The 27542-nt window shown below is 38.3% G+C and overlaps 1 protein-coding gene across 1 annotated transcript in view; it reads right to left on the reverse strand.

Moving 5' to 3' along the window:
* LOC149178772 (DEA(D/H)-box RNA helicase family protein) overlaps window positions 1-27542 on the reverse strand; it is a 288841-nt gene that overhangs the window by 241310 nt on the left and 19989 nt on the right. Inside the window, exons 2-4 of the mRNA XM_089420426.1 lie at window positions 24153-24329; window positions 19854-19922; window positions 19565-19671 (exon numbers count right to left, since the gene is read on the reverse strand). Coding sequence (XP_089276552.1) covers window positions 19565-19671; window positions 19854-19922; window positions 24153-24329 — 353 coding nt within the window. The remainder of the gene's footprint in view (window positions 1-19564; window positions 19672-19853; window positions 19923-24152; window positions 24330-27542) is intronic.

Here is a 27542-nt window from a genome sequence, read left to right on the forward strand (position 1 = left end):
GCATTGTCACGGTGCCTAGACACTTTATGCGATAACAAGCTACACACTATATATTTTATGTTTTGGTGCTACTAAAATTGCTCTTTAGTTTTTTGCTACGCGGTCATACATTTTACAACTAAGCAATTCCAAAAACTAAACACTTCCACTCCAAGTGACTCCATATAAGGCACTGGTCATTTTTTGGGATTAATTGACATTATCTTTGGGACCCCTCCCTTGACCATTTTAGAGGTTGTTAGGCCTAGATAGTGTTAATTTTCCACTATTCTATATTATCACAATCACATAGCCCAATTCTTTCTTCAATTAGCAATCACTTCTAAACAAATTTAATCTTTCAATGACAATGAGCAATTGTAGATAGAACAGTAAATCCAATGTACAATAGAAGAAAGCCAAGAGAAATACAAGAAACACAAATTTGGTCAAAGACCACAGAAAAACCCCACAACGGAGAAAACCCTTTCCAAGTTCTTCTTCTAATAGACTGTCATCAAATGTTCAGCACAAGGATACCATATTCCAATCCAACAATGAGTCAAAGGACACCAGCTTTGACTTTCCAATTCCACTAACCTATATCCAATGAGAGATGAGCTCAAAAGTCAAATATGACCCAAAGTCAAAGTTAATAATTTTTTGTCAAAGTCAATAGCAGTCAAAGATGCCTTAACAAGCGAACGTGTAGCAGTCAAATCAGCTTCAAAAGGTTTGGTTCTGGAAGCAGAAAACTCGACCCCTTTTTGCTGGTAAAATTCAAGTCAAAACAATCCCAAAAGGTGCCTCAAAATCTGGTCAAACTCAGAGTCAATTCTATAGTCAAGTAGCAGCTTCAGATCTACGGTCAACCAAGGTCAAAGTGCCCAGAAAACTTTGCTCTCCTTGCCAAAGAATTCAGCCTCCAAAACATATGCAAAATCCCAAGTCAAACCAATCCCAAACTCCCAAAAGTCAATGTTGGTCAAAGTCCAAAACAGAAGTAGAATTCAGCCCAATTGGAAATGACTCTCTCCTCTTCACACATGTGAAAAGAACATGCAATCTTCAGATGTAGTCAAGCCTCCAAGAGAAGAAGAGATGTGCAATGAGATGCTCCAAAGTGATTTGACTTGAGATGTATTTATATCCTTCTTAGGTGGACGAATTTGCTTGCCCAGGCTAACGTGTACTTTTGAGTACTTGTGGGCTCCACAGTAAAAAAATTAAAAAATTTCCTTGACCAAATTAAATTCTTCCAAGGGCAAAGAAGGTCTTCTCTGGCTGAGAAAGGTTATCCAAAGGGGAAGTTGTCCCTAAGCTTGCAGAAATCCAATTTTCCATAAATTTTAATTTGAGGGGAGGCCCCAAAAGCCTCAAGATTGACCCTCATACCTCTTCACCCCTAGACTTTTCATCTCAAAATGCTTAGGCAATAGGGTAGTTATTATAGCCTATATAGGTTGTTGTCCCTACATTTTACGCAAACTTTATAATATGATATACAGGACATCAAATTGTTTTGCCTATAGCCCTCTAACTAACTGACCAAATCAAAAACTAATTGCATATCTGGTTATATTATTTTTTGTAAACTAAAATTCATAGGCTACACGTTATATATTTTATGTTTTGGTGCTACTAAAATTGCTCTTTAGTTTTTGGTTGCACAGTCATACATTTTCCAGGTAAGCAATTCCAAAAACTGAACACTTCCACTCCAAGTGACTCCATACAAGGCACTAGTCATTTTTTGGGAATAATTATATTTGGGACTCCTCCCTTGACCATTTAGGAGGTTGCTAGGCCTAAATAGTAGGGGATTGGGCCGAGGGGACAATGGGCCCCTCTTTTGGTGCGCACATCCAACAAGTTACCAGGACCTTAGCAACTCTATTAATCAGATCAACAGCAAGTCCTATGTATGATATGCAAAAAGAAAAAAAGGAAAGTCTATAGATAACTTATTTAATGGTTGCACATAAGCCCCTAACTTATGGGACCAAGGGACAACCCTCCTTAGGCAAACTGACAGTCAAGGGGGATATAATTAAGATGATTGAATGCAACACACAAGCCCATTCTGTAATCCTATTCTGAATAGGACCTAGACCTCCTTCCTGGAATTCTTAATATGGAAAATTTGGAAAGAAAGGAATAGACATATCTTTAAGAATCTACACCAAAATAATTAGGATATAAGGAAGATAATCCAAAGCAATATGTAATATCCTAGGGAGATTTTTTCCCTAGGGTTTCTTCAATACTAGGGTTTCAACAATTACTTTATTTGCTTGTTTCTATGATGAAATGAACAGAACATTCAATAATACAAGACAGGTTTAAACCATACAACTTACAGTAACTATAGCTACTACTAAATGATCAAAAAGTAGAACTTTACATTCAATACCATAGAGCAATTACACCACAGTTCCAGTAATATGATATAGGTCCAACAAAGTTTATTCAATAAAAAGATATTTCCTAGTTGTCTTACAAGTCGACCCAATGCTGCTCTATACTATTCGCAGATTAAACAAACAGTTATCAGCTTACCACTTCTTCACAAAATTGAGACCCGAAAATGTCGAAGTGACCTCTAGACAAACAAACTACTAAAATTCTTCTTGAGGGTCGTTTGTCAAATTACCTTGATTTCATAGCTGGATTGTTTATGAAATGGTTCGACCGTGAATAATTTCAGACCCCCTCCGACTAATTTTGGATGCCCCTTCAAACTCTGCTTCAGGAGCACGAATTTCTCTTAAGTCTTTGGGTCTGCTAAAGAAGAAATAATCTTATGCAAGAGCTCAAAAACCTTTCTGTATCTACCGCAATGCCTGTTATCGCCTCAATATGGCCACACATCTGTAACAGACTACCATTAGCCCTCCCGAATGACCTCAGAATGAGCAAGACATTGTTCAGAAACCCTCGTCCAACTTCAGAAATATTTTGGCCTACCTCAGATGAATCGTTCTTTATAAACTTCAAGGAGAAAACCACATAGATTCACCCTCAGAGCACTTCATTCTGCTTTAGAAAGTTTGCGTCTGTTATGCCTCAAAATAGATTCGTTTCGCTTTAGGGAGATTTTGACTTCCTTTCCTCAGCTTCTTCGCCAACTTTGTTATTTAGATAGATAATCTTGTTGTGCCAGAACTAACCACAATAGGATTACTAACTAGGGTGGAACTCTTTCACCACCACAATTAGTAGAGAGATTCAAGGGCTTTTAAAACCCTTTGAGTCACGGCTCAAGAAAACAGATGTATATGATCGAATTTGATGATGATTATTTGATTTCATCTCCCCTCTATTTATATATTTTTCCATGGGCTCCCAAATGTGAGTGCAGCCCCCAAATTTTGAGTATTTTTGCCCCATCCAACCCAACTTTTACACAATGTTGTCCGAACATTGCAAAAATTGGGTTTTTACCCCTTTATCAAGACTATGGCCTACGGGGTCTCATAGGCGATTTCGTCCTCCTCAACCCATCAATTTGGAGAGGAAATCACAATCCCCCATTCCCAAAATTGCTTGCCCTCAACCAACTGTAAATTAAGGTGCTGTAAAATTTGTTCTCCTTACCACAATCCCCCCTTCCCAAAATTGCTTGCCCTCAACCAACTGTAAATTCGGGTGCTGTAAAATGTGTTCTCGTTCCCATGTAGCATCTTCTTCTGGCAGGTTTTTCCATCTAATAAGATACTTGGAATTACTTTGCCCCTTAGTTTATTTTCTCGTACTACAATGATTGCTTTTGGGATTAGCTCCAATTGTCCCTCTTCATCCAAAGGGGCTAGTTCGACAGAAGTAGTGACCTACTACCCAACAACCTTCTTGAGACATGAAACATGGAAGACATTATGAATTCTGGTTTCTTTTGCCAGTTCTAACTAGTACGCCACTTCTCCTACTTTCTGTAGAACTTTGTAAGGTCCATAAAACCTCAGGTTCAGATTTTCTGCATTGACTTTCTTGAGTGTAAATTGCCTATATGGCTGCAATCTCAGGAAAAAGAGGTCTCCTACCTCAAAGTTGTGTTTTGTTCGGTGTTGGTCTACATACATCTTTTGTCGATTTTGAGCAGTTTGCCCATTTTCTTTGAGTGTCCTAAGAATATCTCGGCTTTGTTGTATCCAATCTTTAGCTAATGGGGCTCTACTATGTCCAAAGACAATGTCAATAAAGGATGGAGTGTCATAGCCGTACAGTGCTCTGAAAGGTGTCATCCCAATAGACAAATGATAAGTAGTGTTGTAACAATGTTCACCCCGAGGTATAACCATTTGATCCACACTCGGCTTCTTCCTTGTGAATACTTCTTTGGGTGTAGTATTATCAAGACTCTTATGAGGACTTTTATTTTGAATGTATACGGCAGTCATCGTTGCTTCTCCCCATAAGAAATTCGGTAGATCTTGATCAAGGAGCATAGTTCGAATGCCTTCTTCAATTGACCTATTCTTCCTTTCGGCCAATCCATTTTGTTCAGGATAGTAGGGAACAATGAGCTCCCTCTTAATACCTGCTTCCTTACAATATGCAATCAACTCTTTAGAAGTGTATTCCCCACCATTGTCAGACCTCAGAGTTTTTATCTTTCTTTCAGTTAGGGTTTCCACTTCAGCCCTAAACTCCTTGAACTTATCAAATACTTCATCTTTAGTTTTGAGGAGGTAGAGCCATGTCTTCCTAGAATGGTCATCAATGAATGTCACATAGTAAAGATGACCTCCAAGTGATTTGTCAGACATGGGCCCACACACATCGGAATGGATGAGGTCTAATATCTCTTTAGACCTAGTTTCACTATTATGAAATGGATTTCTAGTATGTTTCCCCAAAGAGCATCCCTTGCACACACCTTCATGATCTAACTTCATATTAGGAATACCATGAACCAGTTGACTAAGAGTAGGGATGACCTTGTAATGTAGATGACCATACCTCCTATGCCATAGCTCAATGGGACTTATTTCCATATGAACCAAAGCTTGAGGAGGTGGTGTAATGACCCGATAAAGACTTCCTTCACGAACTCCAATAACCCTAGCTTTATCAATGCTAGAGTCTTTTCCCCAAACCAATACTTTTCCATCAACAAAAGCAACTCTTTCCCCTTTATCTTCTAAACAAGAAATAGAAAGCAAATTCTTTTTCAAACTTGGAACATAGAGAATGTTGTTGAGATGCAGCTTCGATCCATTATCTAGCTTCAACGATGTTGATCCCAGGCCTCTAACAGCATAGCTTTTGTTGTCACCCAATTCCACTACATGAGAGGATGGATCCTTTGATAGTGTATGAAGTTGCTTACTTTCACCTATCATGTGTCTCGATGCTCCACTATCAATGATCCATGCATTGTCATTAGTAAGAGAACCTATAAGGGCAGCCCAGAATCCTTGACTCTTGACCTTGTTGAACAAGTAGTAAATGACCTTCTTGATCTAGCGTCCAACAGTGTTGCAACCCATTCTTATGTAGTTCACCATCGAGGGAGAATCCATGCCAACAAAGTGATCTTTGACTCTTCCTGGCCTTAGCTTTGATACCATGTTGGAAAATCAAAGTAATTATATTGGGGTTTGGTTCTCCTTTCTTGATAATTACTTGTGAGTGTGTTGACTTCTTTTACTTCTTTATTATCTTATCTTTCATCAAGCAATTACCATATTATGTGTGTATGAAGATCAAAAAACAAGAGACACAAGATATAGGAACAATGCCAGGGCAAAACCCCCCTCGAGGGGAAAACCCAGTCAAGATAGTTCTTCCTTTCAATAGTATTCTTTGAGACTCTTCACCCTAGACCAAGACCATACTTTCCCTCCACACCAAGTCAACCTCCCAGATCTTTGACCCCTTCCAGCAACTTCGACTAGGCAGCAGCTTCTGGCAACAACGAAATCTTAGGAGACTTTGATCTCCCAATCCAGACCACGAAACAAAGAGAGAAAGGCACCAAAAGTTCGATTTTCTTCCTCTCTTTAGACTTCCCCAAACTCACACTTCTTTCGACCTCCCAGCAACAGACTTCACATTTCTCCAGCTCTTCTTTAGATATTGAACTAGATTGAGAGTTGATGCCCCAAATGACTTCGACCTCCTTGTATATATAGGCTTCTTGTGGGTCGAATTAGGGTCATTAAGCCGACTTGATGTGGAGGATACATAATTCATATTTGACTCAATAATAAACCTTTTTACATGATTCAAAAGCCCAAGAAGGGTCTCTTTGAATGTACAATGACTTTATAAACTCAATATTAATCCTAGGAGTCCACAATGGGGACTTTGACTAATGTAATGATGACCCAAGCATGAAACCCATGCTTTAATAAGTCATTGTTACAATAATACAAATTCTTTTCTTTATTCTTTTGACAAGTACATTACATAATGACTCAAGTACATTAATGAAGACTGAACATAGTTACATTTTCTAACACCAGGTGAGCTTCCCATGTTTTGTTGTATATAAGAAGGTCGACAAAAAAACTAGGAAGAACATCCTTAACTGCTTCTTGAAGATATTGTTCATGCAAGATTATTGAAATGTGGCAGGAGCATTGGTTAGCCCAAATGGCATGACCAAAAGCTCAAAGTGCTCATAGTGGCATCGGAACGTTGTTTTGGCACATCCTGCTCTCAAACCAAATTTTATGATATCCTAATCATAGGTCAATTTTGGAAAAATATACTGCTCCATGTAATTTATCTAGAAATTCATCAATCCTGGGAATAGGGTACTTGTTCTTGATGGTCTTTTTGTTGAGTTCCCAATAGTCAATACACATCCTCGTTCCATCCTTCTTTTTAACTAGAACCACTGATGAGGCGAATGGACTTGAGTTGGGTCTAATGTGGCCCATTGCTAGCAATTCTTGGATTGCCTTCTCTATCTCGTCCTTAAATTTCTTTGGGTGTCAATATGGTGTAGTGATTACAGGCTTGGCCCCTTCTTCCAACTCTATAGTATGTTCAAATCCTCTTTTAGGAGGCAATCCCAAGGGAATATCACCAAATACCTGGCCATGCTTGTCCAGCACTCGTTGAATGTCTGCTTTGTACTGCGGGCTGCTATTGTTGGGTGTCTTTTGGCTTGTAATCATGCATTCTGCAGCATATGCTACATCTCCATGCCTAAATATGGCCTCCATTCTTCTAGCAAAAATAACTTGTGGGCTACCATTTGCCATGCCTCTCAAAACTACTTTATTGCCATTTGATGCTTTGAATTCCATATCCATTGCTTGGTAGTCCATAGTGAACTTTCCCAACAAGTATAACCATTGAACTCCCAATACTACATTAATATTTGCAAGATCTATCACATAAAAATCACTAGTGAAAGCGTAACAAACAAGTGTTACTCTCAAACCTGTAATAACTCGTGTGCAGTCCATGTTGTACCCATATGCTACTATCACATTAAGGCCTTCAAACACTTCTATGGGAAGCCCTCTCTTTGCTACTAATGTTGCATTAATGAAGTTGCATGTAGCTCCTCCATCTACTAATGTTGTGATGCATTATCCCTTGATGACTCCCCTGACCCTAAAAGTGTAATATCTGCGGGTTCCTGATAGAGACGTAATCTTAACTTGCAGTCGGGGATTCTTCTCTTTGCAAGGCTTTTCCTCCTCTTTAGCTTCCTCATGGGTTTGTTCTTTCTTCGGGCCATTAGGCTCATCATTTGGGGTGGGCTCTTCTTCTTTATTCTCGTTGTTGGAGACTACTTCAATGTAGTGGATTTTCCTTTGCCTAGACATCGATGTCCTGGCTCCCATGGTTCCTTGCAAGTGAAAAAAATCTTCTTCCACCTTAGCTCACTTCGGGTTTCATCATCTAATCTGTCCCTTTTGGGCCAATTTCGTTGAAAAGGTTTCTCCTCCTTATCTTTCTGAGGGATGAAGGGGTTGGACGAAGCCTTAGAATGGGTTGATGCATTCTCCATATCACAAGTCTTCTTAATGGCATCTTGTATAGTTGTGGGATCAAATGCCTTAACCCAAACATAGTATTCAAAACCGGTCGGTTCAAAACGTAAACTAGTCAAACCAGCCAGTTCATTAGGCCGAGCCATCCAACTAGTAGAAAAATCAATTTTGAACCTCGTGGGCTAGGGTTTTTGGGCCTAATCAGCGATAAACCAACCGATTTATGACAGAACTGGTCGGTTTTCCCATAAATCGACCAGTTCCATCATAAACTAGTCATTTTATTGCCAAGCTGGCTGAAGACCCCACAAAAGCGGTTTTGTGCTTTTTGAAGCGGCTTTGAGGGAAACTAGGGAATGTTTCCCTCCAAAAACAACCACTGCAAGCCTTTAAAAGCATGCCTCTCCTCTCATTTGCCTCACACATGACATTTCCTTTATCTTTCATTTTCATCCTTTTACTTAAATTTTTAACATTACCATGAAATGACTCAAGATGTTTGAGAGTGGTTTCGACCTCATTGGACTTCATATGTAGAAACTAGAATTTTAGATCTCACTCAAAATCCAGCAGATTTAATAATTTTCATGATTTCAAAATTTGGGGGATTGCAATGTTTCCATTTGATTTTGTCATGAGGGTATGAGATTGGCATTTGATCAAGAGAATGAAACCCTTCAAGTACCTTGATGTTGGTGTTATTGATTGTTGAACTTTGTTGATGTTGGTGGTATTGATTATTGAACTCCTCTACCATGGCTTTAAAAAAACACACCCTTCACTAGAAGGAATATCATTGGTGAGGCATGCTAAGCTTCTAGGCAAGAGTACAATGATCTACTTTCCTTTCCGACAAAGCTTCTGCAATCTCTAATAGCAAAATATATTGGAGACACCTTGTCTCCCTCTACACTTGATCTGGCCCTCTTTACCGACAACTCGCATTTCCTTGTTATTCGCATTGCTTGGCTGGAAATGCGTACAGTTGCTTCTAGAAAATTTGTGAAACCCCGGAATCACCTTCCTGTAAGTCGTCCTGCCACCCTCTACCTCTGAAATCCACTCGCTCTGCCTCTAAGACACTAATCCGACGACTAGCAACTGAAACGTGGCTCCTCTGGCAACTCGCACTAAGAAATATGGCTACTCGCACTAGTAGTAGCAGCCTCCTCTTCCTATCTCCCGGACAATGGAAAATACTACGAGAATTCCTCTGGACTCCTGCTCTCAAATCTTTGTTGATCTCTCTATCTCTAATGCTTCCCTAGCTTCAAGCCCTTCGACTTGCTCTTATAATCTCTCGTTGGAGCTTCAACGGCCACGATTTCATCTCAACCTACGAAACCGGATTCGCTCAAAACAGGCTACGAATCCCGAATCGGTCGAATCGGACACGATTCTATGCCGATTCGTATCAGGATTGGAGGGCACGTCGTGTCCTATTGTGGCACGTCGTGTCCAGTAACGTGCCCCAATTTACAAATCGTGTCTCGATCCTGGAAAGCGAGTCCTGGTTTTTCGATTCGTTTTGAGGGTTTTGTGATTCGTTTTGAGGGTTCTGCAATGTTAAAAAGGGGCGTCGAGCTGCGTGAATGATCATTCTTTGTTGCTGCGAGGAGCGAACCACCGAACGACCACAGTCCAGTTCCACCCAACGTCACTGCGTCACTGGTCAGGCATCGCCGCATCGTTAAACTACAGGTAAGCACTGAGCAATGCTATGTTGTAAACCCGTGATTTTTTAAACCCGTTACAGTTTAGAACTCGCAATGCGCATTGATAATTTACAACAAAAGTTACACCTAAACTGTAACTTTTCTAAACTCGCATTGATAATTTTAAAGTTTTAAACCTACAGTTTAGAACAGGTTTACAATTTAAATTTAACGGGTTTACAATTTCAGTTTTATGACAATAACATATTAATCATTAGAAACTGTAGGTTGGCATATATAGATAAGTAAATAACCTGTGGGCTGTGGCTGTAGGCTGTCATCAATGATTCATGAACTAAGCTAAGCATGCCCATGGGCCATAACTCAGTCAAATCCCAGTCCTGAGTCCACTCAAATATAACAAGTTGAAGTTATATATATCATAATACGGCAATACTTCAAAAACAGTTTAATAGCACTAAGCTAAATGCCCTAGGTTCTGAGCCCTCCACTTTATCCAACTCACTGCCAGTTTAAGGTATGTGACAATTAAAGATCCACACAATCAGCACACCTCAAACAGGGGTTATGTTGCCTCAAGCCCAGATTTTGGGCCCCTGTGGCTCTGCTAAGATTCGTTCAGGATTACATTCACTGTTCTACTTTGGCAAGGGTTTTGATGGCTCGTTCAGCTCCCAAGTAGGTCTCAGCCCACATTCAGCGTCCAAAACTCTGCTCCCAGCTACAGCAAGGGTATTTGGCTTCTTTGTTCCACTTCTGCCCACAGTAAGAGCCTAGGATCAACTTCGGTCCTCTTAGAAAACCTCGGAACAGAGGCTCCCAAAACCCTAGGTATGATCCACTCCTTCAAAAAGATAATTCCCCCCTACAGAAGGCCCATGCAAGGGCATGTAATTGTTCAAGCTTCCAAAAAGTCATCTCCCACTACAGGATGCCTTGCGAGCTTATCCTTGAGAGCACAAAACTTCGCTTGATCAAAAGAAACATTCACTGAAACCCTGTCTTGTCTCAGAAGCATAAAACGACTGACAGAGAGCTGTTACAAAATTCTGCCGCCTGTAAGAGAAAAGTCTCTGTGGCCAGAACAAGAGAATAAACAAGACAAACTTTGCTGCCTTTTCATTGTATATGTATATAAATTTAGGTAAATAGTTTCGTAATACAGCAGTTTGTTCATTTTTACAGCAGTTTGTTCATTTAAATTTTTACAGCAGTTTGTTCATTTTTTTTACAGGTTGAGGTAACATGGCTCAATCAAAGGCAGGGGCAGCAAGGAAGGGCAAGAATGTCATGGGTAGAGATGCTCTTCCTCCCCCAATATCATCAGAGTCTGCTGCAAGTAATGTTGAGGGAAGAGGACTTAAAGACAATGAAAAATATCCATTGTGGAAATATGTCACAAGAGAGGATGGGCCAAACAGCAAGGGAAAGGGAGGAGGCAATGTGCAATGGAAATGCAACTTTTGTAACATTTCTTTCAAAAGCACATATCACCGTGTGAAATCACATTTGTTGGCTATACCTGGTTGTGGGATTGGATCTTGTAAAGTTATTACTTCACAAAAGAGAAAAGATTTGGAAAAGGAGGCCAATGTTGGTATGGAACATGTGGCACTGGCTTCAAAATCAAAAGCACCCAAGGGCAAGAATGAAGACCCCCTTCCATTTTTGAGGAAAGCCACCACCAAATTTCCATTTGAGAGTTCTACTTCTACTGGGGGACAAGCATTAAAATGAAGATCACTTGGTCCAATGGACAGGATTTTCCAAAAAGAGAGACGGGAAGAGCTTGATCTCACCATTGCCTTCTTCTTCTATCAAAACTTCATATCATTTAATGTTGCACGTTCACCTTTATTTGTTGAGATGTGCCGAGCTCTAACTCAAGGGGCTCCAGCAGGGTATGTGCCTCCTGGGTCAAAGAAGCTGAGAACCACATTGTTGACGAAGGCAAAAAAAGAGGTGCAAAAAATGCTCGAGCCTATTAAGGCATCATGGCCAACATCTGGGGTTAGCATTGTTTCTGATGGATGGACAGATCCAGCACGACACCCAATCATCAACTTCATGGTGTCTTCCTTGAATGGTCCAGTTTTCCTGAAAGCAGTGGATACACTTGGCGAATACAAGGATGCACAATTTATGGGTGAGTTATTTATTAGAGTTGTTGAAGAGGTAGGTGTTGATTCTTGTGTGCAAATCATTACAGATAATGCACCTGTTTGCAAGGCGGCTGGCATGATTGTGGAAGCTAAATATCCACAAGTGTTTTGGACACCTTGCATTGTCCATTCATTGAACTTAGCACTGAAATCCATTGCTTCTGATGTGCTTTGGATTGGAAGCATTATTGAGGATGCAAGACATATACGTAACTTTGTGCAAAATCATACAAATGCCCTCACTATCTACAAGGAGTACAGCAATCTATCATTGTTGAAGATTGTTGATACACGGTTTGCATCTTCATTCATGATGTTGAAGAGGTTGAGGGAGGTCAAGACTGCTCTTGGGTCCATGGTTATTTCTGAGTTTTGGTCTTTTTGGAGAAAGACAGATCAGGCAGCCTCTAAAAGAGTGAAGGACACGGTACTAGATGATGCTTGGTGGGAGAGGGTAGATCTAATTATTCGGATCATGGACCCTATCATCTCTTTGCTTCGAGTTGCAGATACAAACAAACCCATCCTAGGAGAGGTTTATGAGGGATGGGATTCCATGATTGAGTCTGTGAGGAGCATTATTCTACAGAGTGAGTGCCCCCCGTATGAGACATCACCAGAGGCCTTCTGCGATACCATACATGATATTCTTGTCCGCAGATGGGACAAGAATTGTACACCTTTACATTGTTTGGCTCACTCACTGAACCCCAAATACTACAGCCATGAGTGGCTGAATGTTGGACCTTCCCGCAGATTCCCTCCTCACATGGATGGTGAAATCTCACAGGGGAGGAAAGAGGCATTGAAGCAGATTTATCAGGATAGTGCATTGCTTGCTAAGGTGGAGGATGCCTTTGCAGAGTTTTCCACTGGCACTGGTCGATTTGGAGGTTATGATGTGATTAGAGACAGGGGGCTTAAGAAGCCCTACTCTTGGTGGGCAAATCATGGGGCAACAAGCCCTACTCTTCAGCAGTTAGCCATGAGGCTCCTCTCTCAGGTGACTTCATCCTCTTGTTGCGAGAGGAATTGGAGCACATATGGGAATTTGCATACTGTGAAGAAGAACAGGCTTGAGCAGTGCAGGGCAGAGACAATGGTGTATGTGCACACCAACCTTCGTCTTATTTACAGGCAGAGGGAAGAGTGGTTGAGGGGAAAGACAAAGATGTGGGATGTCTTTCCTGAAGATATGGGTCTGGACGCCACTGTTGAGTTGGCATTGGCCAACATGGATCTCGGTGATCCAGTGCTAGACCCTATTAGTTTTGATGACTTAGAGGGGTCAACCTCCATACCAGCAGATGCAGAGGCGACTATGGATACAGGGGAGGAGGAGGATGCAGAGGAGAGCAGTGGGGACCATGATGATGGGGACAATGACGCTGATTCTGATGCTGATTGATGCCTTGAGGCTTGTATACCTATAGTTGTTTTATATTTTCTATTTCTATTTGCCATTGGCATTGCACCAACACTACCTATGTAACAGATTTTGATTTGATGACTTAATGAGAAAACTACAGTTGTCAGTGTGTTTATCTTACTATCTTGTAGTTGTAAGTTGTCTTTCAGTTATGAATTATGAATCATGATTTAAATTTTTAATAGATTTATCATTTATGTGACCAGTACCACTGACATTTATTTGAATTTTGTATGTACTATGCATGCTAATAGCTATAGATGAAGATCTATGTTTGAAATCAATAAATTTGTATCATTAATTAAAATTTGTGTAAGAAATATGCTAATAACTAATTTTTAATATATATATATATATATATTTTTAAATATATATATATATATATATATATATATATATATAATATATATATATATATATATATATATATATATATATATATATTTTTAATAAAATAATATATAACGTGTCCTGTTCCGGGGGTCAGCGTGTCCCGAATCCGACACCACGAATCCCGAATCCTACGTGTCCCGAATCCCCGTGTCAGGTGACTTAGATCTCAACCGATGGCTAAGATCAATCTGACTTCATCAATAGAAGTTTCTAAAGCAAAATTGAACTTCCTTAATTACTTCACTTTAATTAACCAATTTTCCTAAGTTAAACTTAGGAAATATTTAGTTATGGCTAATTAATTTAATTAAGGCATCTCCAAGACATTTCTTGTGAAACCTTTTCTGGGTTCTAGAGATCCCGTGTTCCTTAGCCTCTTAGATATCATAGAGACTAAAACACATGTTCGTTGCTACCATAATCTAACACTTTCTTTAGATATCTTTGTCACCATGACAGCAATTCGTGCGAATTCTATTATGTATTCTTCATGCCAACCTGTCTGTTTGAGTATTGTGAGCTCTCTAAAGTGTATATCCAGATTCTGTTAATCAAATCTATCTATCAATCTTCGTGTAATGTCTACATAAGAAGTGATGTTTGCATGCCCCAATATAACCAGTCCATGATACAACCAATCATGTGCTTCTCCTTCTAGGTGTAGTGTCGCAAATTGGATAGTGTCTGCGTCTAAAATTGAATTGAGCCCAAAGTAGGTGTCCAATTTTTGCACCCAAGTTCTTGTTGAACATTTCGATGGTCCATCAAAAGAAGGGAGGAACAATTTACTTACCTTGTGCATTAAATCAAAAATAGGTTCTCCCTTGGGTCTATTTCCGTATTTGATGTTGTTGTATTCTTAGAAAATCATGGTTGCCCAAGTATTTTCTTCTAGTGTTGCATACTCCTAAAAATAATCATCAAAAAGTCCATTTGGCTCTGCTACTCTGTGGGTCACTATTGTTTGTCTATTTAAAAATTGAGGAAGTAAAGGTCTATGACTCCTTGCACTAACTATCCTGTAGTGTGTGTGAGTAATAGTATTGGAGGAGCCAAGGTTATGGTTGTCGCTTCCTTCAGTACCAACCCTATTACCTATGTTCAATCCACTATTACCAAGATTATTTATGGCTTGGACAATAACCTAAGCCATATGTTGTTGTCCTTGCATTAGCACATTGGTCATTTGTTGTGGTTGTTGGAGTATTGCATTTAGTAGGGCACCAAGATCTTGTTCCCCTTGCCCTGGTCTATCCACCATGGTTGGTTGATGGGTATTCCTCTTTCTTCTTTCAGTGACGTTGCTCGTATCCTTTGGAAGCATATAGAACTCATGCACTCACAAGCTAGAAGGATGCTTTTGCTCTAATCCTGCTATAATATCCTAGGGAGATTTTTTCCCTAAGGTTTCTTCAATACTAGGGTTTCAACAATTATTTTCTTTGCTTGTTTCAATGATGAAGTGAATAGAACATTCAATAATACAACATAGGTTTAAACCATACAACTTCCTTTCCACCGTAAGTGTAAAGTTGGAAGGATGATTTTGCTCTAATCCCACTGTAATATCCTAGGGAGAATTTTGCCTTAGCTTTTCTTCAATACTAGGGTTTCAACAATTATTTTCTTTGCTTGTTTCAATGATGACGAGAATAGAACATTCAATAATAGAACATAGGATTAAACCATACAACTTCCTTTCCATAGTAAGTGTAACTACTACTCAATGATCAAAAAGTATAACTTTGCATTCAATACCATAGAGAAATTCAACCATAGTTCCAGTAACATGATCCAGGTCCAACAAAGTGTATTCAATAAGCAAATATTTCCTACTTGTCCTACAAGTCAAGCTAATGTTGCCCTATGCTATTCATAGATTAAACAAACAATTATCAACTTATCACTTCTTCAAAAAGCTGAGCCCCGAAAATGTTCGTGTGACCTCAAGACAACCAAACCGCTATAATTCTTCTTCAAGAATGTTTGTCAAATTACCTCGATTTCATAGTTGGACTGTTTAGGAAATGGTCTGACCTTGAATGCTTTCAAACCCCCTCCGACTAGTTTTGGATTCCCCTTCGAACTTTGCTTCAAGAGCACAAATTTCTCTTAAGGATTTGGGTCTGCCAGAGAAGAATTGATCCTCTGCAAGAGCTCAAAAACCCTTTTGTATCTACCGCAGAGCTTGGTATGGCCTCAATATGGCCACGAATCTATAACAGACTATCATTAGCCCTCCTGAATGACCTCAAAATGAGCCAGAAATTGTTCAGAAAGTTGAAACCCTCGTCCAATCTCAGAAATATTTCATCCTGCCTCAAAAGAATCATTCTTTATAAACTTTAGGGAGAAAACCACATAGATTCAACCTCAGAGCACTTTGTTCTGCTTCAAAAAGTTTGCTTATGCTATGCCTTAAAACAAATTCATTTAGCTTCAGGGAGATTTTGACTTCCTTGCCTCAACTTCTTCACCAACTTTGCTATTTAGATAGATAATCTTCCTGTGCCAGAACTGAATCGAAAAAGACCAAAATAGAATTACTAACTAGGGTGGAACCTTTCACCACAAAAATTAGTAAAGAGATACAAGAGGTCTTAAAACCCTCAGAGCCACAGCTCAAGAAAACAAATGTAGATGATCTAATTTGATGATGATCATTTGATTTCATCTCCCCTCTATTTATAGATTTTTCCATGGGCTCCCAAATGTGAGTGCAACACCCAATTTTGGGTCTTTTTGCCCCAACAAACCCAACTTTTACACAATGTTGCCCCAACATTGGAAAAATTGGGTTAATACCCCTTTATCAAGACTATAGCCTATGGGGTCAGATAGGCTATTTCGTCCTCTTTATCCCATCAATTTGGAGAGGACATTACACAATATTCAAGAATCCATCAATGCAAAAAATTGGACACATGAGGATTGGCATGTGGGAGGCTAGGTCATAGGGTTTGTCGAACCTAAACCTTCAAGTTTGGAATTCGGTGAACTTGAAAAAAATTATTGAAGTTCACTGAGGTTTAGTAAACCTCAAAGCCAAACCTCAAAGGCAAAACGAATCAGTTCGAACCAAAACCAAAAGGTGAACCAAATAAGGTCGAAGCCGAACAAATCAGATCGAACTTGAACTTAATAATATTGAAATGTGGTTGAACCCTAATCGAATCAGAAATTTAATTTTATGAAAAGAATAAGGCTCAACTTAAGGTGATTTAAGGTTTGACGTTGCTTAAAAAAAATAAAAAAACGTGAGACCCATGCAAATATCTACTCCAGCTACCAACGATTACTCCACAACTTTCTCTTCATTGCCATTTCCTTGGGAGTTTCAGGAATTGCTTATCACTTTTGAACTCTGCAACCTCTGACTGAGCTATTACGTGACTACGTCTACCCTCGGGCCTTGTGCTTGTCGCTTCAGCACTGTGCTAAATTGAAAATTGAAACCCCCGAGTGTGATGCATCCATTATTCACAGTCTCGCTCAACCCCAGTCTTGAATGTTGTCCTTTGTCCACCCTCTATAACACTGACACAAAGGTTGTAGACAGAGTGGTCAACACCCAATCTTGACTAATCAAAAATTTTACCATGTTTTAAATTTTGTGAAACAATTGAAATTTTCACTGTGTTTTAAATTTCGTGAAACATTTTCAGGGATTATAAGTATTTGAAATTTAACATTACAGCTTCCTTTAAATTTTGAAATTGTTAAGTATGTTATACATCATTTTGCAATTTGTAGACTTCTAGTAGTATTATTGTACAATATGAAATATGTTTAAATTTTGATCATATTTTTTTGTTTTGTTCAAGGATTACAAGTAATTGACATTTTAGACATAGATCCCTTTTAACTTTTGAAGTTGATGAACATGTTCAGCTTCTTTAACCTTATTTCTTATTCTTTTATATCTAAATCATATATATATATATATATGAGAGAAATGTATAGACGAACCTAAATCTGAACCCCATCCAAACCTTATCAGAAAATTCAAACCCGAATCGAATTTAATAACTGTCGAACCTGAACTCGAACCCAAACCGTGTGACTTAGCTTGTGATCAATGGCCAATTAGATTAGCTCCGATACCAAATGTGACGAACAAAGTTCGCTCACACACAAAATATTCAAAATGTATGAAATATAAAGAAATCCATGGCGATGATATATAAAATCTATATAAGAATTTGATAATAGAAAATGAATGATATGATGATTGATTTTACAATGATGGGCCCTGTATAAATATAGGTGTGATTCCTTTTCATAAGAGTCATGTCTGTTAGTTAGGCTATGTCTTTTCATATGTTCCTTCATTATAATAAGTTATGAATTATTATAAATTATATATATTTATGTTCATAACAGTCACAAGTGCAACTAAATTGTAATTGAAAAAATACACTTAAGGAAGCAAAACAGGTTAGAACTAAGCAATTACAACTATTATAATATATGACCCTCAAGACACATAAAACTATGACCTTCTAAATTGGATTTTCAATCCTAAATGATTTGGTTTACGTCCACTACAATCTTAGACTATGGATAAAGCAGCTTGAGAAAATACCTGCATGGATGTTATTTCATTGGACAACAATAACCTAATAAGTTAGTGGAGAGTGGAGTATAATACGCTTGTTATGGAGGCATCCCCTGAGTGATTAGCAGACAAGGAGCAATGACTGTAGGTGTGGGAGCTAGCAGTGGAGCAGCAGCAGCAGCAGCAGGTGCAGGGGATAAAGGAGCACTTAGACTCCACAAAGGGTGATGTGGCAGCTTTGGCACCACGTCTTAGACAGATTGACACACTAACACCCACTAGTAGTCATTAGATGGATGATGCAGTGCCTTCTAGTGGTAACAACCCCTAACATTTTCCAATAAAAGTGGGAGAGGGAATTAAATTAGTATCTGCTGCTAGATTTGACCTTACAGAATCTAGATGACTCGTGATTTCAAGATATATATGTATATATATATATATATATATATATATATTTTGACGCCACTTTGTACTGGGTATCCACTTTTGACTCCTTGATTGGACAGATATCAGGTTTTACGACTCAATATCGACTTTGATGTATCATTTTCATTTGGCATCCACTACATCATATATATTGGTGTTTTATCCATATTGATGTACCAATGTGTTATTTGATGTAGTTGTTGGTCTACATGCTTAAAATTTTGAAAAACAATCAATCTATTTTGAATTTTTTTAATGCTTGCCATAGTTTGCCAATTTTTGAATGGCCCAGTGTCTGAACACTTGGCAATGTTTTGTTCATGCTGACGTTTTGTCAATAATGTTTTCAACAATGCTCCTATCCATGTAAGAGGTCACACTAGGTGACCACATTAAGATTAGGGTTTGACAATCAAACCAAGTGCTTCTTGCATCTCTGATTCTCTCCACATACATTGTACCTTCTCTCCTCTTCCTATTCTATTAAGGAGATGAAGGGTGAACCACTATGTTCGTTAGTGACTTCTAGTTTTGAGCTATTGGAGTGTATTTCTCCTTTTCAGATTTTCAATAGAAAATAAATGTCACCCAGAATTCAGATCTGTGTATTCCTGCTGTTCGCATTTCTAGCAGTATGTGTTTGTAGATTAATATATTCAGAGGTGTCTGCTTTGATTGGAGTTTTTCAGTTTTCTAGCTCCCTGGTGATTTTGAGTTATTTTCTGAGTGGAGAATCTGGTTACCATTATCTGAAAATTAACACTATATGTGTTTGGATGTATATCATGATTTTTAAATGACTGGATGTGAAACCTTATCATTCTTTCAATAAAAATGCACAACCAAGTCAGGCAAAGAATTTTGGTTTTTCAGACTAATTACTATTTATATGGGCAATACAAAGCATCAATTCACATTTTCGTTATGAAGTAACTCTACCACGCAAAATCAATACAGGAAATGCCATAGACTGAAAAACTTACTGAACAGCAAGTTCCCTCGTTGGAGTGAGAATAAGGACTCTTATGGCCGGGATGCGTCTAGGACGGTAAAGTAATCTCTCCAACACTGGTAGAGCAAATGCAGCTGTCTGTAGTTTCAAAAAGAGAAACTGGTCATCTAATATTTCAAGTAAAGAATAACTTAAGAATCATCATGGATAAAAGCCTACCCTCACTCTCTCTCTTTCAAACGGACACACAAAAAAGTAGAGCATGATAGACAGTGCAAAAAATAAAAAATGAACAGCTAAAAGAAATGGCCAAACCTAACCTTTCCAGATCCAGTAATAGCACTTCCACATATATCGCGTCCAGTTAATGCCAAAGGTATACATGCTGCCTGCATTTAACAGTCATTTCTAGATCTCAAAATCCACATGGATAGAGTTTACAAAGAGAATGGTTGAAAATTGCAGATGCAGATGTATTTGCATGGAGGTGCACGTTATGCTTACAGAAGTAGCTACGAAGTATCAATCAGGCAAAAAATGCAACATGAACTCTTAATGTCAAAGCTACCAGATACGACCACATATTGGAAAAATTATACATTTCAAAAATATGTAACTTCCAAAGAAAGTAATCATAACAACTTAATGTCATAGTTTCCACATATGCAAACGGTTAGGCCAAAATGTATATATTGGTATTTCTGACCTGGACATATGTCCATTGCCTAATTTACGCATTTCATAAATGAGTAAGTGTTAACGATGAAATAGAAGGTGTTATCCCTCATTTTGCATGAGACCTACACTAGTGAAAAAAAATCACTACACTTGTGACTTTCATCACAAAGGTAGGTCTACAAGTTGATGGAGATTTGGATTGCCTAGGGGTTGTGGTTTCACTTGACTAAGTTATTTCAGATGATATAATCACGGATGTTGTGATGGTGTTTTGCTTGGTATACTTGCTTATCATAGAGAGATGGTATTGGACTTGGTCATGTGATGTTCTAGCCATCATGTTAGGGATTGATGGTATATAAGGACATGTGACTATATAGAGTGAATGCCCTAGATATATAGAGGATCTTCATATGTGGCTTGTATCTTCATCTATTTGGAAATAATTATTATGGATAGTGCTTGGCACATACCCCCTCTTCTTTCATATGGTTTATTGCATTGATGAGTAGGTTTTAGCACAAATGCCTAGACTCTAGAGGATGTTTTTCACACATGGATGGGTTACTTGTGAGGTAGATCATGGTCTTATGTGGCACTCCCTCCTTTGGCTCATATGTGGAGGCATATACATAATTATCATCATTTCATGCATCCTTTGGTGAGGTCGTTCCCCTTCTTGATGGTTTGGTTGATCATAAGCATGACTTGGCATTTGGATTGATGGTGATACACAATTTGGTTTAACATGCTGTGCATTATTTCATGATGGATCGATCCCTTGCTTTATGAAGCTAGCCCTTGGCACACTTATGGAGGGTTGTTATATATCGGACCTTGAACTTGATAGGTTTGTTGCACTCTTTCTCGTGCATTATTGTCCACGTGCCATTTCTAGAGAAGTATCTTGCACACATGTTGAGGGTTAGTCATATTTTATTTGTTGATGAGGGACTAACCCATTTCTTCATAGAGTTAGTTGAGCATTGGTTCTACATGTTCTTCATATACCTTGTTTCATGGATCCACATGCTTGGCACCTAATTTGAGGAGGACGTCCACCATTGGAGACCACATTCCACACTCTTGCATGCCTTATTAATGGGATGCTTCTCTTGGAGATCTCATACTTGCCACCTTTGGAATGTTGACATGGTTCATGCCCTATTTTGAGGAGACATCCACCTTGACAAGATTGCTTGCACTCATATCCATGCTTATTGTTGAGGACGTCTCACCTTAGGGAGATACATCCACCATTGGAGGTTTTTACTTAATCATTGCACTCTTTTCCATGCAATTGATGAGGAAATTTCACATTGGGGAAATGTAAGGGGTTTTAAACTCCATATCCAGTGTTTCGTTGCATATTTGAGGGAGTCCTAACTTCAAGAGTAGTTGTTGAGTCCTCAAGAGTGGTTATCATTTGACAACGTGCCCAATTTTTTGTTGAAGCAATACCATTAAATGCAAAGTGGCATTGGAATTTATGATATAAATTCTGGAATAAATCAAGCCAACCATGGTGGTTACAAATCTATCATGTTATTTGGAGAAGCAAAATTAAGGTATGTACATGGTGGACCCCATGCACATAGAGCAAAACTTTGCATGTTTTGAGACTATTTGAAGGTGATGTCCACCTTGGGAGGATACACATGGCATAACCCCCTTATTTTATCATTGTTTGATTTGTTTCATGAGTTGGTTACGAGATATTGTATCGATATCCCTAGAGAGATTAGTGGATCTGGGAAAACAATTATTATTTTATTGTAAAAGGAGATGAAGATAAACTGTGTTTAAAAAGTAGCTCTCTCCATTTGTAGTCATGGTTGATTTGTGAGGAGTCTCTCATCTTGGAACTTTGTTCAATATATTATTTGGAGGCCTAATGAAAGTTCAAGGATTCTTGCTTATCATATGTGTAGCTATATTTTATTTCTAATTATTGTTTATGGATGCTAGGAGTTGCTTGCAAAGACCTTGTTACAAGGAGCCGTGAAGAAGGGTTCATTTAACATATGTGGAAGGGTTTTATGTGAGAGATATTCTCCTCTCAGTCCCCTTTGATGACATATTTTTAAGCGTATTGTCTTGCATCTATCATCTTGTTAAGAGTTCTTGTTGGATCAAAACATCAATGTAGGACTCACTCTTATGGCATTGTTTGGGAGTGGAACCTTTAAGGACCCCTCCAAGTACATTTTCTCATTATTTAACAAGTTAAGGCTTATTGTAGCAAGTATAACAGCTTTATGTGTCTTAACCATTCATGAATTGCTCTCTTTGGCTTTCCTCTTGATTTCATTGGCTTAAAATTGGATTGGCACTAGACCCCTATCTTCCATCACCCTTTTATCCTCGTTATACTACAAAAAAATAAAAACTTTGTTTTGCTCAAGCTATCTCTTCACATCGCCTTTGAGATTTATTGTTATAGATTTGGTAATTCTAACACCTAGGGATATCCCCCTTGAATTGGAGAAGAGCAAACCTAAAGTGAGAGGATATGTTTCTTAGGTGGCAGTGGTGATTGTCCTAGTAGTTCCCTCTCGAGCTACAACTTGTGGATTAGGGATTTTATCATTAAGTGCGAGCTGGAGAGGTAACAAAAGGTATTCTTAGTTCTTTTCAAGTTTCATTTTGCTTAGTTGGAGAGGGAACAAAAGGTAGTCTTAGTTATTTTCAAGATTCATTTTGCTTAGTCCAATCCATATATTTTGATCACATAAGACCCATCGCCACATCCTGTTGTTGGTCCAAGTTGTCCTATAAGTATTAATTTGAGAACTTCCTCCATAGATCTTCGTGAGTGAATCATATCATGGATCTTCCTGGGTGAATGGTAACATGAATCTTCCTGGTTTAATACTCATCCATCTACCCCATAGGTTGAGAATCAAGATTCTACTAAGACCAAACCATAAATGATCACAGCAATTGAATATAGAAGCTGAACGATGCAATTAAATCGACCTACATGTTAGTAGACTTGCTCCTTAGAAGTCGAAAGAAAGAGAAATTAAAATCTTTAATTTCTCTAACATATTTATGATACAGTACTAGGAAGGCATCATCATCTATTTTGAGCTTTCAGAAGACCACTGGGCTCATTAATCTTATAAATTGACCAAAGATCCCCTATCCATTGGAGAGATTTACCATCATAAGTGAGGCAGCTAAGACACAAAGACCCTTCTGGACACAGGAAATCAGTTCATTATTCCATCCAAACTGGCAAACTGGTCCCTCCCTTGAAAATTTTATCAACCTTTTGTCACCAGTGTAACAAAACCAGCTTCTTACTCAACCCAGATATATGAGGAAATATGGTAGAGATATATGCATCTCAAATATGAGATGGCAACCTCTCACTAGCAAGGAAGCCCCACAGCTCCCTCTTCCGAGGCCCAGAACACCAAGAATACATAAGCTAAGAGCATCTCAATAACATACATTGAGCACACATAATACCCATCTTGAGCTGATGAGAACTCTTTAGAAGATTTTATTTCATGGACTATTAATAAGCAACTTCTAAGTTCTGAGATGATGATAATAAAGACATCACTTTGAGTCAGTCACTAAACACCATATAATTGTGAAAGGGAGAGGTGTCCCTTTGAGGGAAGTAACTAGAGACCATCTCAATAACATACAATGAGCACACATAATACCCATCTTGAGCTGATGAGAACTCTTTAGAAGATTTTATTTCATGGACTACTAATAAGAAACTTCTAAGTTATGAGATGATGATAAGAAAGACATCACCGTTGAGTCAGTCACGACTCACTATACACCATATAATTGTGAATATAACATAACATCCACAATTTAAAGATATGTTAAAAATATTCCAGATGTAACAATAGGCGATGTATCAAAACATGTACAAATACACATCAAAATAAAAAACAAAATATGAAATGCAAAACCTGAATCGGAGTTGGCTTTTTATAACCAAGGGATTCACATGCCCTCAGCAATGGGCGTGAAAGATTTAATTCAACAAAGGAATTTGCACTAAAAGAAGCCCCTTCTGCTGATGCAAAAAATCCAGTAGAGACTTTCTTATCACTTGCCATTTCTGTGTCATTCGTTCCATTATTCTCCTGCAGAATAAACAGCAGTAAACCTCAGTACTATTTCCTTAATAAAAAGCCCTTTTACAGTCACAAATAATCATTCATGCAGACATATAAAGAATGCTACCCGATCAAGGAATTCTGCCACATTATCTACAGAGGACAAGGTGATTAATCTGGATTCAGAAGATTATGTAATTACTAGGGGATGAGGGACAACATGTATAGGTCCAGGACACTGACCTGCATCCACCAGAGATAGGATAGTGCTCATAAATGGGTTCCTTAATCACCATTTGAAAAATGATATTTAAGGTGTGACAAAATAAGTCAAGGCATCACATGCATGTGTAGAAATGTCTAATACAAAAGTTCAGATCTTTACCCTTACATGGTCAGAGATTAATTGAGTTCGTACCCTCTTGTAATAAATATGTTACATATTACCCCTCTTCAAAACAAGCAATGCTCTTACCATCTAGATATATAGCACATGTTCAAATTGACTTTGAATGGTGCCTGGTTCACAAATAAACTTCATAAGTGGGATGTCCTTTCATTCAATAAGGTATGGCGTGATTTTCTAAATCCTTAGATGTTTAATGCTCTGCTTCATGACCTTATTACTTGTAGATATCAATAATCGGTTTCAATTCATCATGATTGGAGGTGGATAATTGATTCTATCCAGTATTGTTTATCCAACACATTGATAAACTCACTAGTGAAATGAGGTGATCAATTGTTTGTCAGATGTCTTAATAGAAGCACTTGCTCTACTGAAAGATGATATTTTCTCAGTTCAAAACCATGAATGTTGCCATCTTTCACCCATTTTATTGCATACTGTCAGCTACTGGTTTCTAAAAGTATTGTTCTAGCCAATGCAAATGTGGTTCATAAGTAAGGTCAGTGGCATGTCAAGCCACCAACCAAGGTTAAAATCCCCTCAAGGGATGTAAATAATATCACTCTACATGGACAAGTTTCCCAGCAAAAGCAGGCAGTTTGTGTCTTGGAAACAGGGCCATGGAAACTTCTTCCTATTTAACAATGAACTACTCTAAGGGGGAAAATATATATTTTTCTCTGAGCCATGACTTATCTTAATAGGGGCATTTGTCATGAGTCTCTTGGCAGATAGCACTCATCCGTTTCAGTATCATTGATATGGGTACCACTTATTACTTTTAAGAAGGTGTGCTTTTCTATTCTTTGATGATAATTGGGACTGTAGAAATCAACAGCTGAAGGAGCTTACCTCACAAAGGTTTGGGATCCCTAGCTTTTGACTACCACACTCTGCAGATTTTCATTCCTGGTATTTTCTATAGACGCTGTGATCACATCAGACTGAAAGTTTGATTGTGTGGTGAGAAATTGTGTTTGAGCTTCTAGTTGACAATTTTCACCAAAAAATCTTGTTTTATTAGGGTCGTCACTGGTTGAGTTATCTTAAGTAGTAGCAACACTTCAAATTTTAGCACATATCGACTCCAACACAATCTAGAACTTTTTACAATGATGACACTTATGAAATTTCGCCATGGGGATTTGGTAGGGTACATTCTACAAATGCTGTGTGTATTTGTAATTTTCGTTTTGGTTTGCTTCGCTCTACATGTATTTGTGATTTTTCATTTTGGTTTGCTTCCCATTCATAATAATTTCCAACTTCAGGAGTTTCTTTTGCCACAATTTTTGCCAAATCCAATATGTTACATCCTATATTTGTGGTTGTATGGTCTTGACTCTTAATATAGCCATCTTTTGCAAATAGGCCAGCACATGAAAATTTTAGAGAGATTATAATATACTTTTCCTTAGCTATATAATTTTTCCCTTGGTATCTTCATTTTTATTAATTTATAATGTTGATTTTTTTTAAATCATTTACTCTATATGCCTGATCATGTAAAAAATGTAGACTAGGAATACCTCCTTAACTAAAGGTTATGGCTGTGGGATCAAATATATTTGCAAACAGGTTCAAACAAGAGAATAATCCCATGGTTTTTGGCCACACTTTAAATTAGATATAATAGGCAGGAATACTGAAAAAAATCAAGAGTTCCAATGGATTTTGACTATGAAACTGTTTGTTTTCTGTTGCTCAAAACCTGTTCTCAATTAATCACCAGTTTCTCTCATTCACTAACATTAAAGGTTTTCTATTTTAGCAGTTCAGAGTTCTGATTATAGATTAGAATTAATCAGATGACCACTGAATAGTCATCAGTGAATTATTTACATTTGAGCATTGAGTTAGCATCTGAAATGTGTTGGCACGTGTTCATAACAGAGGAGTGTTTCTGGGATGTGTTGGCATATGGAGGATGTGCTTGGCATGTGTCTACTATTCTTGGCACATGTGAGGTACATTACTTTAGGAGCTACATCAAGGAATGTCCTTGGCAGGAGTTGGTGGGTGGCCAGTGTTGATTTTTTTATGCGACGACTTAAGATAACTCAACCAGTGAGGACAATCTTAAGCTGATCTTAAGACTGCCAAGGAAGTATGATGTTCTGGTGGGGTTGTATGAGAGCAGCAACACTAGCAGAAACTTAACGTTGAGAAATTGTCCCGTAGTGTCGTGATGAGTAGATCAGATTTTGTTGTCTCCTATCTTATAAGAGTCTCCCAAAGCAGAGATAAGCTTGTAGCCATTGGAGATGCCATTGATGATACAGAGCTTGTTACAGTGACTCTCAATGGATTCCCTTCCTCGTGGGAGCCATTTATTTGAGGAATTTATGCACGAGAAAAACTGCCCAAGTTTGATAAACTATGGACTGATTGTCTCCAAGAGGAAGCCAGATTGTTGTCCAGGAACAACTTGGAGAATCCGCAAGATGAAGAAACTCAAGCCCTTGCAGCTCATACAAGGAAAGAAAAAGGATGATGGAACTTTGGAAAGTTTGATAAGAAGAATACAGGTAGAACACCCACTCAAAATCCGAAGAAGAAGAATATATCAAAGGTCAAGTGCCTCATTTGTCATGAATTTGGACACTATGCGTCCCAATGTCTTGAGAAGGAAAGGAAGGAAAAGCAACATGCATCAGCAGCTAATGTTGATGATGATGATGATGATGAGCATCCACCTCGGAAGAAATCAAAGGAATTATTCCATTATGATCTATTACCAGTAACATTTGTGGACAGTTGTGTTGAAATATGTAACTAGGTTTGGTCTTCATAATGACATGTGTAATCATGATTTTATGTAATTAATGTAA

This window comes from Pinus tabuliformis, chromosome 4_1 (assembly GCF_031772625.1).
Source record: "Pinus tabuliformis cultivar Carrire ecotype Pingquan chromosome 4_1, CPIR1, whole genome shotgun sequence".
Classification (NCBI taxonomy): Eukaryota; Viridiplantae; Streptophyta; class Pinopsida; order Pinales; family Pinaceae; genus Pinus; species Pinus tabuliformis.